Source organism: Acytostelium subglobosum, assembly GCF_000787575.1.
Source record: "Acytostelium subglobosum LB1 DNA, scaffold: scaffold10, whole genome shotgun sequence".
NCBI lineage: Eukaryota > Evosea > Eumycetozoa > Acytosteliales > Acytosteliaceae > Acytostelium > Acytostelium subglobosum.
This window is the reverse complement of record NW_012236523.1, coordinates 708773-724180: the sequence shown is the minus strand read 5'-3', so window position 1 is coordinate 724180 and position 15408 is coordinate 708773. Positions and strand designations below refer to the sequence as shown.

General features: G+C 43.0%; 9 protein-coding genes across 9 annotated transcripts; 4 read left to right on the top strand and 5 right to left on the bottom strand.

Annotated features, from left to right (window-relative positions):
• Positions 1 to 203: 203 nt before the first annotated feature.
• SAMD00019534_057060 (hypothetical protein) lies at positions 204 to 1412 on the bottom strand (the record flags this gene model as incomplete). The annotated part of the gene is made up of 3 exons (XM_012899197.1): positions 204 to 703; positions 782 to 1015; positions 1094 to 1412. The coding sequence occupies 3 exons, from the start codon at positions 1410 to 1412 to the stop codon at positions 204 to 206; spliced, it is 1053 nt and encodes a 350-aa protein (XP_012754651.1).
• A 968-nt stretch (positions 1413 to 2380) lies between these two features.
• SAMD00019534_057050 (hypothetical protein) lies at positions 2381 to 4230 on the top strand (the record flags this gene model as incomplete). Its single annotated transcript, XM_012899196.1, has 2 exons — positions 2381 to 2591; positions 2657 to 4230. The coding sequence occupies 2 exons, from the start codon at positions 2381 to 2383 to the stop codon at positions 4228 to 4230; spliced, it is 1785 nt and encodes a 594-aa protein (XP_012754650.1).
• Positions 4231 to 4590: 360 nt separating this feature from the next.
• Positions 4591 to 5573, bottom strand: SAMD00019534_057040 (hypothetical protein; the record flags this gene model as incomplete). Its single annotated transcript, XM_012899195.1, has 2 exons — positions 4591 to 4926; positions 5007 to 5573. The coding sequence occupies 2 exons, from the start codon at positions 5571 to 5573 to the stop codon at positions 4591 to 4593; spliced, it is 903 nt and encodes a 300-aa protein (XP_012754649.1).
• A 902-nt stretch (positions 5574 to 6475) lies between these two features.
• On the top strand, positions 6476 to 8150 carry SAMD00019534_057030 (hypothetical protein; the record flags this gene model as incomplete). Its single annotated transcript, XM_012899194.1, has 2 exons — positions 6476 to 6643; positions 6717 to 8150. 2 exons carry the CDS (start codon positions 6476 to 6478, stop codon positions 8148 to 8150), a joined length of 1602 nt encoding a protein of 533 aa, XP_012754648.1.
• Positions 8151 to 8403: 253 nt separating this feature from the next.
• Positions 8404 to 10146, bottom strand: SAMD00019534_057020 (hypothetical protein; the record flags this gene model as incomplete). Its single annotated transcript, XM_012899193.1, has 4 exons — positions 8404 to 8943; positions 9024 to 9192; positions 9275 to 9466; positions 9542 to 10146. The coding sequence occupies 4 exons, from the start codon at positions 10144 to 10146 to the stop codon at positions 8404 to 8406; spliced, it is 1506 nt and encodes a 501-aa protein (XP_012754647.1).
• A 630-nt stretch (positions 10147 to 10776) lies between these two features.
• On the bottom strand, positions 10777 to 11316 carry SAMD00019534_057010 (hypothetical protein; the record flags this gene model as incomplete). Its single annotated transcript, XM_012899192.1, has 1 exon — positions 10777 to 11316. One exon carries the CDS (start codon positions 11314 to 11316, stop codon positions 10777 to 10779), a length of 540 nt encoding a protein of 179 aa, XP_012754646.1.
• Positions 11317 to 11816: 500 nt separating this feature from the next.
• On the top strand, positions 11817 to 13154 carry SAMD00019534_057000 (hypothetical protein; the record flags this gene model as incomplete). The annotated part of the gene is made up of 1 exon (XM_012899191.1): positions 11817 to 13154. A coding segment is annotated over one exon (1338 nt), but the record flags the coding sequence as incomplete, so codon positions are not given.
• Positions 13155 to 13458: 304 nt separating this feature from the next.
• SAMD00019534_056990 (hypothetical protein) lies at positions 13459 to 14587 on the top strand (the record flags this gene model as incomplete). The annotated part of the gene is made up of 2 exons (XM_012899190.1): positions 13459 to 13599; positions 13691 to 14587. Coding segments are annotated over 2 exons (1038 nt in total), but the record flags the coding sequence as incomplete, so codon positions are not given.
• A 180-nt stretch (positions 14588 to 14767) lies between these two features.
• SAMD00019534_056980 (hypothetical protein) lies at positions 14768 to 15280 on the bottom strand (the record flags this gene model as incomplete). Its single annotated transcript, XM_012899189.1, has 1 exon — positions 14768 to 15280. One exon carries the CDS (start codon positions 15278 to 15280, stop codon positions 14768 to 14770), a length of 513 nt encoding a protein of 170 aa, XP_012754643.1.
• Between the last annotated feature and the right edge of the window lie 128 nt (positions 15281 to 15408).

Here is a 15408-nt window from a genome sequence, read left to right as displayed (position 1 = left end):
TGACAAGAAAAGTTAAATGAACAGGACTTGGAACACCACCAATGGTCAAAAATTGAAAAAATGATCAAAAACACAAACCTCGATGTTAACAAGATGAACACCATCTTTTATGTTATATGTCAAGTTGACTAGTTATACTAGTGGTGTATTTATTATTAGAAGATTAATATTTATATATCGATCGATCAATATAAAAATCATATTTAAAGAGTAGTAGTATTAGTGGAGACGGTGTTTGTGTTGGAACCAGACTCAAGAATAGGGGTTTGGAACCAACCATGGCAGTAACTTGGAAGGTAGAATCCAAAGTAGCTGCGATGGTAACGCCAGAAGAGGTAGCTGCTGTCAAAGTCAGTCCAGGGGATCTGGGCACTGGCACTGCAGCTGGGGTTCTCATTGCCTTGACACTCCAATGTGGTGTTGTAGACAAAGGCACTCTCTGGTCCAGTGACATTGCTGTGCAGCCACACCTCGTTGGTCACGTGGATGTAGTCAGTCTCACCAAACACGTCGAGGTCCAATCTTGGCAGAGGCATATGGGGGATGTTGTCAAGACCATTGACCACACGGAAGTTGTTTGGAACAATTTTTTGGAAGTGTTGAACAAATGCCATGTTACCAACTCTTGGTGATCCGAATGAGTAAGCAATCACATTAATACCTTGTGGTTGGTAAGCTTTGGCGACATCAATGGCAGCGAAGGCTAAGAAAAAAAAAAGGTGTAAAGTATTAATATGTGATTATAATGAGTATATAAGTATATGTGTTGTGTTGTACTTACTAGCAAGACCACCTCCAAGACTGTGACCAGTGACATAGATGGTGGAACAAGTTAGACACTTCTCGTTCATAAACCTTCTGAGCTTAGTCATAACCAAAAATCTAATGTCATCCCAGGCATTGTAGATACCTCTGTGGACTCTTGCTCCAGCAACCCATGGGTATGATCGTTGCATGAACAAAAGGTCCTCAGCAATATTCCATCTGTTATCAGTTCCTCTAAAAGTTAGAACGGCTAAGAATTGAATTATGGAAAACAATAATATTAATTTTGGATGAAGGTTTAGGAAGTGAGTGGATGATTGATAGATACCAGCAGTATTGTCTCTGATAGTGGCAAAGTAGAAAGCCAAACCAAACTCGAAACTGTACCATTCTAGACCTTCACCTTGGACAATGTTGGATGGGACCTTGCCTCCAAAGAATGAGTTCCAGGCAGGTGTCTTTGCACAGTTGGGACAGGGGAATGCCTGGAGAACGTTCTCTTGACAGTAACCAGAGTATGACATGATCAAACATCCAAGGGCGATCTGGGGCTCAAACACCGGGATAGGCGCTGGGATTACCTGAGCATAGGCAATAGTTGCTAATGTTATAACTGAGAATATTAATGTTATTAAATATTTGTTCATATTTGATATTATTATTGTTATTGTATTTGTTGTTTATTCTACTTTCCACTGTGGAGGTATTTATATTCTCACAAGTAGACAGGTCGTCCATAGTTGGAGTGATGATTGATTGCTTTGAAGTATATCTAGAGATGAGGGAATCAGAAATGTCATAGTCAAGTCTATCTAAGTTAACCTAGTTCGGATAAGGATCGAAAATAAAATCTCGACAGGTTTGAACGATTGTGGAATCATACTAATTCTTACAGACGAGTGATCATGATAATCATTCGTCCAGACAAAGGAGTTCTCCTTTAACAAGTAAGACAGTCAGCCAAATTTGAGGCACAAAGACTGTGTCTGGGTGTCATGTCTTGATGTTCATCAAACAAACAAATTTACAAAGACAATCAATGGAGTTGAATCGGATTGTGGACAACTATTCCCAATCAATGAAAGAAAGAATGATAGGGGCGAAGGGTGGAGTGGAAAGAGTTAATATTGTCAAAGGTTAGATGACAGATATCTCTATCTCTGATGGAATTTATTTGATATAATTCATATCTAAATCAGTAAACATATGTCTTCTTACAATATTATTCATTGCCGACAATCGTCATATCCAAAAGGGAATTCAACTGATTCTCCTAGAGACCTGTCATTTGCATCACTTTTTGGGGATGTGACTTCTACAACTTTGAAATTGATTGGGTTGGCGATGCCTCTACACTTCACGGTTTTGTTTATTGTTGTGTCGCAGCCGAAGATTACATCGTGAAGCAACGAAGCGAGGTTAACCATGCTACTTCTTTCCATTCCCTCATTTGGTTAAATAATCAACAACAACTATTCCTTGGCTTATTCAATCAAACATGTTTGTGAAGTAGATGATGATCACATCAATAGTAGTACAAGGTTCAATCAACACAATAGTACACTCAATCAATTACAATCAATAGCAATCATATCAATAGTAATCAGACAACAATATGAGATTGTTATTTGTATATAGTTTGGTTGTTTCCATTCTCTTGGTAGTGTCATTGACAACAGCTGTCAATGTCGACACACTATGGCAACGAACAACAAAAGCCAACCCAGAAGATGTTATCAACTTCCATGTTGCACTCAATCAACGTAATCTTGATATACTAGAATCAACATTACTCGATGTATCAGATCCAACCTCCCTAAACTATGGTATGTATGTTCATTCATTCACTCCATCATTCAATCTTACTAACTTAATCAATCAACCTATGAAGGCAAACATTGGACAATCTCAAGTATACTTGATCTCGTTGCACCTTTGGAAATTGTATCAAACAAGATTGTAGAGTACCTTGAGAATAATGGTTGTGTCAATGTTATTAACAATCGTGATGCTATCAAAGCATCGGCAACTGTTGAGGTTGTTGAGCGTTTGTTCTGGACAGAGATGCATTACTATCAACATCAAACAATAGGCAATCATCAAATCATTCGTTCATCAATCGGTCATTTGATACCCGATCAGTTCATCGATGACATACATCTTATTGCCGGTCTCTCAGAGTTGCCCTTCATCAAGGACAACACAAATGGTCATGGACTTCTCCCATCCTCACCACTGTCCGCTGGTCTGGACCCCGGCATCATCATCCCCGAGACCATCCAGAATCTTTACAATGTTCCTTCATCAGGCATACCAAGCACCACGAACAATCAATCATCAATCTGTTTGGTAGAGTTTGCCAGGTTCAGTGGCGACCTGTCCTATAACAGTGGCGACCTCACCAGCTTTGCCTCACAGACTGCCGTGCCACCAATCAATGTCACAAAGGTACTTGGTCACTTCAATGGCAACTACCCTCAACTCAAACCAACACTTGATGTTCAGTACGGTGGCGCCATATCACAGTCGTCGGACATTTGGTATTGGACCAATGGAGAGTGGTTGCTAGAGTTCTCCAATGAGCTCTTCATTCAAGACCCTGCACCATTCGTCGTAACCCTGCCATGGGGCTTCCCCGAGATTGACCAATGCCAGCCAGATCTTGGCTATTGTAACGGCACCACAACGCCCGCTCAGTTTGTCCAGCGCATCAACATTGAGTTTATGAAGATTGGACTGAGAGGCATCACTTTGATCGCTGGATCCGGTGATGAGGGTGCGCCTGGCTCATACAACGATGATTGTTTGGACCAAAAGTATACCATGTCCTCATACTACCCTGGCTCATCGCCCTACGTGACATCAGTTGGTTCCACAATGTTGTTGTCGTCAAACAATCAAGGCCAGTTGACGAACACTGCACCTATCTGCTCTCAGTATGCCTGTGCAACATCAACACTAGAGGTCGTTCAAACGTTCCCCAACACAACAACGACATCAGGTGGAGGCTTCTCTGACTATTCACCGATGCCATCATGGCAACAATCAGTGGTGGAGCACTACCTCAACTCGGGCATTCATCTGCCGCCTCAATCAAAGTTCAACGAGTCCAATCGTGGCTATCCAGATGTGTCTGTGGTTGGACATAACTACATGATCTACCTCAATGGTCCAACGTTTGTTGATGGCACTACATGTGCCACACCAACATTCGCTGGAATGGTGGCCTTGTTAAACTCATACAGATTGAGCATGAACAAGTCAACACTTGGATTCCTCAATCCACTGCTCTACTCAGCGCCATCAAGCTGTTTCAATGACATCACCATTGGAAACAACAAGTGCACTCAAGTGTGCTGTACCACTGACGCCGGATACACTGCCACCGCTGGATGGGATCCAGTCTCTGGACTTGGAACTCCACGATTCAAGAATCTTCTTGCCTACATTGATACTCTTCCATAAACAATCAATTGATTGAATGATTAAAGTAGTAATAATACAATATCGTGTATTGGTCATCGTGACCTTGCTGTTGTTGACCTTGATGTCGTCGTTGAAAATGTTTGAAGTTCGATACTATTGTGGCCATCATCATGGTCATTGTCTTCCTCTTCCATTCCTTGATCATCATGTCCATCATGTAGTTGATCAACTGATGATCGATTGACTGTCAATGAAGTGGATGCTGTTTGAGCAATCGTCGGGCTCGATCCAACCATTCGGAATATATTCTCCTCTCTTGGTCGATAATTATAACTGTTTGAATGATGAGTTGATTAATATCTTGTGCTCACTCTTGACTGAATGACATTGTTTGAACTCTTACGCTAAACACATATACACCAATAGATCCATTGTTTCATCGGCCAACATCTCTGCCCAATTCTCCAACACTCCACCATAGAGTAATAGAGTTGAGAAGAGTTCCAATGCAATGAGTGTCAGCCAGAATATAACGATGATTCTAAAGTTACTAAATACTCTATACTTCTTGATCATTAACATCGTGTCCTCGGTGGACAACGTTGTACCAGACGACTCTGATGGATTGTACTGATGTATCTTATACTCCAACGTGCTGACATTAAAACTAATCGAGAAGAACATATATGCCAACAAGAATGCTCTGAATGATAGTACCAATAACTCTATCAACAACTGTTTGATGGATTTAGTGAGTTAGTAAGTGATTGATTGATTGATTTATCGTTTGGAATAGCTCCATTGATTGAACATACATATGATACATTGTCTTGGACGTATAACTCTTCGAGTATGAGTGAGACACTTAGTCCGCTGACCAAGGCGAATACATGGTACTTGTCGGTTTCAAGGTCGTCTTTGATGAATCCCCATCCGACAGCCATCAATAGGAGTGTGAGTTGGAAGTAGATTCCAAAGGAGATGGTGCCAAGATGGTAGCCATACTCCTGGACCACGGACACGGGCATGTGTGATGCACGGTTGAACACGTAGGCGTTGAACAACGAGATGATCAACTTGAACACTGGATACATGGCCAGGAGCAGATGAATCTTTGGCGAGCAGTTGGTCCAGTGGCGAATGCATACCAGTGACCAGAAGATTGTCGCGCCCAGCCACACAACCGACATGACCGAGTACATCAGAGGCGCTGGCAACAACTCGGCCGACAGTCGGTTGTTGTTTGGATTGAGCATCTCGAGATTGATCGATACGTTGGCCACCACCTCATCCTCGCAACTGACCAAGTTGACAAAGAACCTTCCATATTCATCCACACTTCTTGATATCGATAATCTATCATTGAACTTTACAACAATCATACATAATCCATTATTATTACTTAGACTTGGTCCAGTCTGTTGTTCCAATTGATCACAAGCAGGTACTACCCTCTTGTAACCATATAATAATGACCAATCATGATCTGAGCATAATGTAAAGTATAACTTATGTTCCTGTGGCTGATGATGATGAGGATAAAGGATGGTCAGTCTATGAAGTGGCGACCAATAATGGGCGGTCGTTTGGGCGACCGAGGCGGGGACATACCAATGACTCAATTGAAACAGATATTGTTCCTCCTTCTAAGTATAGGAATTGCTGTTATCACATGACATTGATTGAGTTAGTTATACGATCAATCAAACATTGATTGAACGAACGGACATACAGAGATTGGATCATCATCGAATTCATCTATTAACATGTCTTCATTGACTTCTCGAGCATCGACCAATATGTTTGTTGTCATTGTCATTATCATTAACAATATCAAAGACATTGATAATAACAATTGTAATCGATGAGTTGTATAGTTGATTCGCACAACATTGTGTGCATGTGATTTGGTCATCTTCTACATGTCAATTCTTCAAAAAGATATATATATGTATAAGATCTAATATTATCTATTATCTATATATATATATATATAATGTATATTAGTTATAACAACAACAACTAATATCTCAATTGAACACTTGTATCCTCATTGATGACGATTGCATGGACATGGGGCACAATCCAACCCACAAGCACCCAAAAACTCAAACTTACTCAATCTTTGAAAGAATCGGCTCTTTTACACTTTTTAAGGTGCTGTTGTTGCCCAAAGTCAGTACTTTCAAACTCTCACTCATTCATTCATAGTCAGTTTCATCATACTTGTTGTTGTATTTGTAGTTGTAGTTGTAATAATATATATATATATATACATATTATAATGAAACAGACAAAGACAGGATTCTTATATAAGAAGGGATCACTGGGCAGGAAGTGGCAGAAGAAATGGTTCTCATTGAGCATCGACAGCAAGCTCTCATATCGCAAGGGTCCACATGATACACAAAAGAGTTCAAGAACAATATCATTAGCAAGATCAATCATAAATGTATGTTTGATCGATCATCTATCATATCATATAATCAATCAACTCAATAACTCACTCAATCAATCATTCTTAGCCAGCAGAGGTCAATGGCAAAGAGTATTGCTTTGTTATAGTGACTGCAGAGAGAGCATTTCATTTATGTGCAGAGAATAGATTCGAGTATGATGATTGGTTCAGAAGGATACAGGCTCATTCAAGTGTGTACGCAGAGAATCTATTGATGGAGGAGGCCGAGTATTATATCAAAGAGTCAACATTCAAGCGATCAAATCTCGACGATGACTTCCTCACCAAACAAGACATTATATATCAACATCTCAGACAGCCTATACATCATCCACTTACTCCAATAGCAGGGCTATGTCAATCTAATCCACAGACTCAGACTCAGGGTCAGACTCTGGGTCATGGTCATGGTCAGGGTCAGGGTCTGGGTCATACACATGGACAGTCAACTCATCATCATGGTCATGGTCATAGTAGACATAGTCATCATGGGATTGCTCATCGGCATAATCAGAATCGTCACGCCCAGAAGTTCACAGTTGGACAGATACAATATAGTGAGGAGAATGAGGTCGAAGGGAAGGCCGAGGGCACTTCCAACATATCCTCTCAGCCTGAAGAATCAGCAACAACTACAACTACAACACCAACGACAACACCAACGACACCAACAACATTAACAACACAAACAACAACGACATCAGCTTCAATGACAGTTGAGTCAACGACATCAACATCTTCACCAGCCCTGGCATCATTGTCTACAATGGAGATGTTGGAGATGACAACAACAACATTACGGACACAAGCCAGTGTTGCACCTAGTCATACTCCAACACGACGCCCTCATGCATTCACAATGGCATCACCATCACATCTTGTATCACTCTCATTCTCTTTGCCATCATTTCACCGATTCAAGGGTGGCAATCCACTGGCTCAATCACTCGACCTTGAAAGGCCACAATCAAACATCGATGATGACTTCGTTGTCATAGATGGAGGTGATAACAACAACGATAACAACAACAATAACAATAGTAGTAACAACAACAACAATACAACATGGGTATCATCACATGACAATACAGGAAATAATCAAACAAATAGTACAAGGAGTACAAAGCCAAGAAGTGACAGTGTAGTAGGTGGACACAAGAGCACAGAGCTGAGGAATCTCATCAGTCTCAGCAGGAGTACCAGTCTAGGTGACATTATCATCAACAACAACAACAACAACAATGTCACTGGTGCAGGTGCTGGCAACAACAAAGATAGAGGCAATGGAAACGCCAGCAATGTAAATAGTAGTGGAGTCAGCGGAGACAGCGGAGGCAGTGGCAGGAGCAGCAACAGTAAAAGCAAGAGTAAGGACAAAGATAAAGACAAAGACAAAGACAACAAGGACAAAGATAAGGATAAGGATAGCGGCAGTGGGAAGAGTACAAAGAAGTCTCGGAGTCTCAGTCTGTCATTCAAGAAGAAGAAGTCTGTAACATAATATATAAACATAAAGGTGTGATCCGTAGATGGGTCCAACGCCTTCACCCTTGGTTACCCGATGACGTCTCATCATCGTCATGCGTGACAAGGACTACGACAACCAACACAACAACAAGAGATTGAATGATTGCCCCCCTTTGAGAAGGTGGACATGTATGTTTATGTTGATTGACATTGGTATTTGAATAGTTACAACAAGACTCCATCATCCAGCTTGATGATTGGATAGTCCGGTGGTTGGTGTTGTGTGTTTAGATGATCTCGTACGACTCGACCATCAACTGAACATCTGTGGAGAACTTGGTTGGTGCGCCACCCTTGTCTTCAGAGACGACCTGGCTGACCTCGAGGTCGCAGAGTGACTGGTTGGCAGTGAAGACGATTTGGACGGGGAAGAAGTTGCTCGAAGCACCCTTGACGGTGAACTCCATGGAGCCTGTGCGGTTCGATTCGTCGATGTTGGGTATCTTCCAGTGCACCAGCTTCTGCTTGGTGTCGTACTCGTACAGGCCGTCAAAGTGGCCAATGACGGGCGACGCCGCCGTTGGGTTTGGTATCGATATGACGATGTTGTTGAGCGCAAATGGCACCACTGACTCGTACTCCAAGTTGACAGTGGTCGATTGTCCGCTTGGCGATGGCCAGCAGTTCACCTTGAGTGGGATCATCGAATCATCTGTGGTCTTGCATCTCCACTTCAGTACGCCTCCCGATGGGTATGCCTTCTGTCCCTCTTTAAGTCTCAAAGCCGACTGTGATGTAAATGCTGGCTTGTCAACATTAGGATGAGTCTAGATTGTTTGATTGATTGATTGATTGATTGTTAGTCGATGGCACAAGGTGACTACCTCCTTCATGCAAGCGCACATACAATGAATTGGAAGCTCTTGGCACTTGGACCTTGTTGCAGTTGAACCTTGACTCTTCCTAAACTCTGATCCTCAACTGATACAGTCAGTCCACCCTTTATATCGATATTCTCCACAGTTCCATCGTTCTCCATGCGGCACGTAAACACTTCTTCGATGATCAAATGTACTCTACATCACATCAGTTCATTGAATGTTAGTATGATTGATTGATTGATTGAGTGATGTAGTGATTGATTGATTGATAACATACGGCTCAGTTGGGACTGCTCGTGCTGGTGCTTGTGGAGCTGCATTTGGCTCATTAGACAACAGAGCCTCGAGTTCCTCCTCCTTGTCGACAACCTTCTCCTCTCTCAACACCTGTGCCAATGTAGACTTCTTGTTGGTCTTTGAGAGTGACATTCCAGATGCTTCCTTTGCAGGTGCAGTCTTTGCTGGTGGACTATGTATAGGCGAATGAATGAAAGAAGTTAGTTGACAAGTACTATTGATCTCATCTGAGTGTTTGTACACATACGTTGGCTCTCTCCTTTCTTGTGGGGAGGTATGATCATTGCCACCACCTCCATAATGGGATCCTGAGGACATGCCACCGCCCATACCGCCGCCCATGCCTCCTCCACCCATGCCGCTGCCCATGCCTCCACCGACACGTCCGCTACCACCTCTGGCCAATGCCTCCTGTCTCTGTCGCTCGATCTCCTTGGCTCTTCTGACGGCCTCGTTCTTGGCGTCACGCTCGCGCATCTGTTGCTCCATCTTGGCGCGCTCCTCCTCGTGCGACTCCATCGAGATGAAATGCTTGATCTGCTGCAGGGTGACACGCTCCTTGTAGCCCATGGCAATCACCTCGTCAAAGGCAAAGATGATGTCAAAGGCCTTTCTTGAGACGTCGGCCTCGTCGAATGTCGAGTACTCGGGCACGAGCTTGGCCAGCAGGTGCAGGGTGTCGAGATCCTCGAGGATATTGGAGTTCCTGTTTGTTACCAACACCAAATAGAGTGCGTCCAATGGTTGATAGACGTATCTAATATTCTCAGTCTCGATGAATGTATGTTGCTTGCCATTACCAACCAACTTTGGGAAAGCAGACAACAATCCCTCTATTCTACTCTTTGTCATCTCTGAGAACTGTCTTGAAAGCAATGGCTTTCCATTCTTTGTGCATATAGCTGCTGCAAGTACAACCTATATCGTATATAATCAATCGATGAGTCAGTCAGTACTATATTTGATTGATTGATTGAATGGATGATTGAAGTATCATCTGCTGTTTGATATGTGATTGATCATACCATTTAAAATATGTATATGTTGTTTGTATTTATATATACTATCTATCAATCAATCAAACAAAGTTGACTCACTAATCTAATCTAATCTTATATCTATACAAAGGGTCGAAGCATAAACAAGTGATTTGATTGCACTTCATTCTTTCATTCATTGTTCATTCACACACTGATGTGGCATTGACCAGCCACTCTTTTTTGAAGTTGCAAAAGGAACTTCGTCAACCTCTGATATGATCATGGTCAACACTGTCGCTTGTTTATAAATGGACCGACACATTGCCCTCAAGACACAGTTGGCAAGTCACTTACTCAACTTTGAGCATAAGTATTCATTAGTCCGAACGACATGACGTGGCCTCTTGGTCGTGGTCGTCAACGTGGACTTGTCAGAATGAATGCACGAATGAATGAAAGCGATTATGATAATGATTGATACGGTACAATTACTTGTATGTTATTAAAGTGGTAGGTCATTGTCTATGTACTCTCTCACTTGGGTGACGATGGCTTGGATGGTTCGTGGGGAGACCTCCTTGAAATCGAGTAGGCCAGACTCTCGATCAACGTTTAGTCCACGTCCCCATTGTTTGTCGACAAAGGTTTCACCGGCATACTGAACAGGCTTGTCATAACGTGGTATGTAATGGAAGTGTACATGATGGTATCGATCTTCAGTTGTTATACATCCGTTGAGGTCTTTGGTTAGGTTGCCCAGTTGACATATGTTCGGGTAGGCCATGCCAAATAGGTGGCGGTAGCACCTCGTCATCATTGCGATTGCCGCGCCAATCTCTTGGTAAACATCGTGACGCGAGGCATAGAGATCCACAGGTGAAATATGTTCGTCCGGAACGATCACGCATCTACCTAGCCAACACTGATTGTCTGTCGACAGTACCACCTTGATAAGCTTGCCCCTGTACAGCAAGATGTCCTTCTCATTCTCTACTCCTCTGCAACCTATGCACTGTTTTCTTATTGTCTCATCATCTACCATATTATCACAAGTTGGTATGTATTGGTTAAAGTTGTAGTGTAGTGTAATTAAAAATGTTCAAATCGGGACTGATGTGCCACTCATCAAATCGTTCATCCACAAACATCGTCTTTGATCAAACATCTTGTCAAAAAGTCCAAATTTGGGTTGTTAATGTCCTTGAGATGACGACAGATGGTTTAAATGTGGCACAAAGATGTAACTTGTTTATAATCCCAGGGATACCCATGTTGTTGTAGTAGTTGAAGAGTAAATGATGTGGACAACTTACGCATCTTACCCCGCTGCGATGTGTAGTCGCTGCACACAATCAAGTACATCTCATCGTTTCGTATGCAACCAGTCTACCAACTAAACGAGAAACAGTATTAGTAGGAGGGGAAGCATTCCACTCCACTCAATTACTACTACTTATCTATTAGTATTATAATATATCATTACAATTATAACATATTCTAAACTCAATCCCTCACCTCGCCTAGGCTAGCCCTCTCCAATCAACCAAACGATCAATCAAACCATCAAACATGGCAAAGTCAAAAGTTGTAATAGTTGGAGGTGGATACTCTGGTGTTTATCTGGCCAAAGCATTGGATAATAGATGTAATGTCACATTGATAGAGAGAAAGAAGTTGTTCTTTCATAATATAACTGCATTAAGACTGGTTGTCCAACCAGAGTTATGCACGGAGGTCTTCTTACCAATGGATAGCCTTCTAAAGAATGGTCGTGTGATCAATCAGTTGGCAGTTGAAGTCACACCCCAGTGTGTCAGACTGGAGGACGGCGCCGAGCTGCCCTTTGACTACCTGGTCATTGCCACTGGATCCAATAACATGACGCCGTACAAGTCGCCAGTCGACTGCAGTGACCTATACAATTACTATCACAAGTTACGTGATACCGTCCGCGAGGCCAAGAGTGTTGCCATAGTCGGAGGTACAACCGTTGGATGTGAGCTCGCCAGTGAGATAGCCTGCGAGTACCCAGACAAGAAGATAACATTAGTGCACAGCCTCAACAGACTATGCTCACATCGACTAGGTGACCGATTCTGTTCCAAGCTTGCAAAGAAGATGACCAAGATGGGCGTCAATGTGATGCTCAACACCGTGGTCAATGTCCCAGCGGAGGAGGTACAACGACGAAACACTGGCGCCGTGGTGGACTACCAGACGCGCCCTGGACAGGTGCTCGAGACCGATCAAGGAAACGTGGATGCAGAGATTATCTTTTGGTGTCTGGGCAGCAGGCCCAACAGCGAGCCGCTGAGGAAGTCGTTCGCAACATCGATCGACGCGCTGGGCCAGCTCAAGGTGGACGAGCATCTTAGAGTGGAGGGCCACACCAATGTATTTGCAATGGGCGATATTACCAACATTAGCGAGCTAAAGACAGCCTACAATGCATTACTGCATTCAGGTGTCGTGGCCAAGAATATCAAGCGATTGGATGAGGCGGGCGCCAAGCATCGTAAGCTAAAGAAGTACAAACCATCTAAGCCATTGTTATTCCTATCGCTGGGCAAGGATAATGGACTGTCCAACATACCAGGCGGCATCATCCTCGGTGGCCTGATCACCAGTTTCATCAAGTCCAAATCAGTGTACATATCACAATGTCGAGAACTCCTAAACAATCCAAAGTCCACACCATTGATTGGTCAAGATTCCAAACAACATCTAAAGGAGGGTGGCCTTGGCCTTGGCCTTGGTGTCGAGCCTGCGAAGCAAGACAAACAGGAGCCATCATCAACATCAGAGGCAGAGGTAGTTGATCAGGATAAGTTAGAAAAGAGTACAATTAATATATATACAAACATTGAAGGTGTCAATGTTGTTTAGTCCATCTCTTCAGTTGTCTTGTATTGTGTGTATCTGTCTGTCTGTATACAATGCATCTGCAACGTGTCCAATGCCAACAAATAACATTGTCAACGTCGTGTCGTTTGAGACATCCATCTTGTCAAAAAAGTTGGGAAGATGTGTTTTTGCAACTTTCTCATAAATTTCAAAGTCTTCGTCTCTAAACCAATCACATCTGATGTGACCGATCATATCTTTAGTCATTATTATTTAATCAATCACTTATACAGATAATATATAATTATTTATATATATTTATAACAACAATAATAACATTATGTCCTCTGAAGATATAAGTAAAATATTCCCTGGATTCTATATTGGATCACTTGCAGCAGTGAAGAGAGATACACTCGATGAGTATCAAATTACACATGTACTCTCTATAATGAATGGCTTCAAACCTAAATGGCCAAAGGTATATATCTCGCTGGCCTCACAAACACACTCGCTCGCTCAATCAATCACTCACTCACTCACACTATCTTCCTCGCTCAATCAATCAATAGATGTACAAGTTTCATGTTATTGATATATATGATATGGATGATGTAGACATTAAGAAATACTTTGAACAGACATTCGAGTTCATTGAGGAGGGTAGAAGGGATGGTGCTGTGCTGGTACATTGCTTTGCAGGAATGTCAAGATCGGCATCAATCTGCATTGCCTATCTGATGAAGAAGCTCAAGATTGACTACTCTGACGCACATGGTCTGATGGTCGATGCTCGTCCAATCGTCTATCCCAACCCTGGCTTCGTGAGACAACTCAAAGAGTTTGAGCAAGAGCTCATTGTACAGCGCAAGAAGGCCGAGAAGGCTGCTCTCAAGGCCGAGCGAGCTGAGAAGGCTGAGAAAGCAGAGTCACTCATTGTGGAGCAGATCGAGTCACTCACTGTCAATGATCAAACAACAACAAAGACGACCACGACGACAGTAGTGGCAGCAGAGAGCCTCTTTGACGACGATGAGGAGGATGCCGAGGAGTTTAGATATTGCTGCCGCAAGTGTGGCAGCGACTTATTTGTAAAGAGCGAGATAGCAGAGCATCAGAAGGGCGATGGACAGGAGTCATTCAAATGGTCGAGACGCGAGCGAACTGGTCACAAGGACGAGTGCACTAGTTTCTTCTTGTGCGAGACAGAGTGGATATCAAAGATAACAATGACACCAGAGAACGATGACAATAGGATAGTCTGTCACAACGCAAAGTGCAAGGAGAAGTTGGGATCATGGTCATGGAGTGGAGCTCAGTGCTCGTGCGGTGCATGGGTTGCGCCATCATTCCAGATTCCAAAGTCTAGAGTGGACGAGAAGCGAGTCAATCCCGTCGCCGCCGCCAACACCAAGACCACCGACAGTGTCCAGCAACAGCAACAACAACAGCCTCTTCAACAAAGTGGGTGAGCTTGGATTGATCAATCCAGTGCATCAGTTGAATCAATAAATCCTTGATTCATCATTTATTCATATATATAGTTGGACATTGATGCCGACAATGTTGGGTAACTCATTAGATCATTTGAACGAATAACAGATAAGATAATAATATATTTATTGGCTAGATAGTCTTCAATTGAAGGCCTAATTGGCTGCCACGTACCACTCGATGGCCCAGTTGTAGTGATCGGATATCACTGGGACGTTGGCTGGCCAAGGCAACTGGAGGGCAGTCACATGATATCTGGCAAACTTCTGGCAGTTGGTATCCGCACCCCACCTGACATTGTCCCTTCTCCCAACAGACTCCATGAGGAAGGCTTCGAACACTTCAGGTCCCCATGAAATGAAGAGGCACGGGTATCTCAAAAAGTCTGGCAAGGTCATGTTGCTACTGACCATTGGAAGCGGCTTGGTCAGACGGCCCAGGGGCACCCTTGGGAAGGAATCAGATGGACGAGTTCTGTAGGCGCATTTGAAGCCAACCACCTGGTTCTCGGAGTTAGGAACTACTAGATGGAGTTCAAGCCCAGTGGTCATCTCCTTATTAGACTCGGCACGTACATCAATTATGATTGTATAGTGTCTCTGGTCTGTTGGTGCGTCTGCAGATCCAGGGTACATGATCAAGTAGACTTCCAAGGCCTTGTCATTCATCTATTCCTCAAAGCGAGGATAATTTCAAAACATTCCTTGTCCTCAATCTCCTCAGGGGGTATCTAAGGATAACAGAGAATAGTTAGTAAGTGAATAGAATGGAGATAGATAGAGATAATATAAACTTA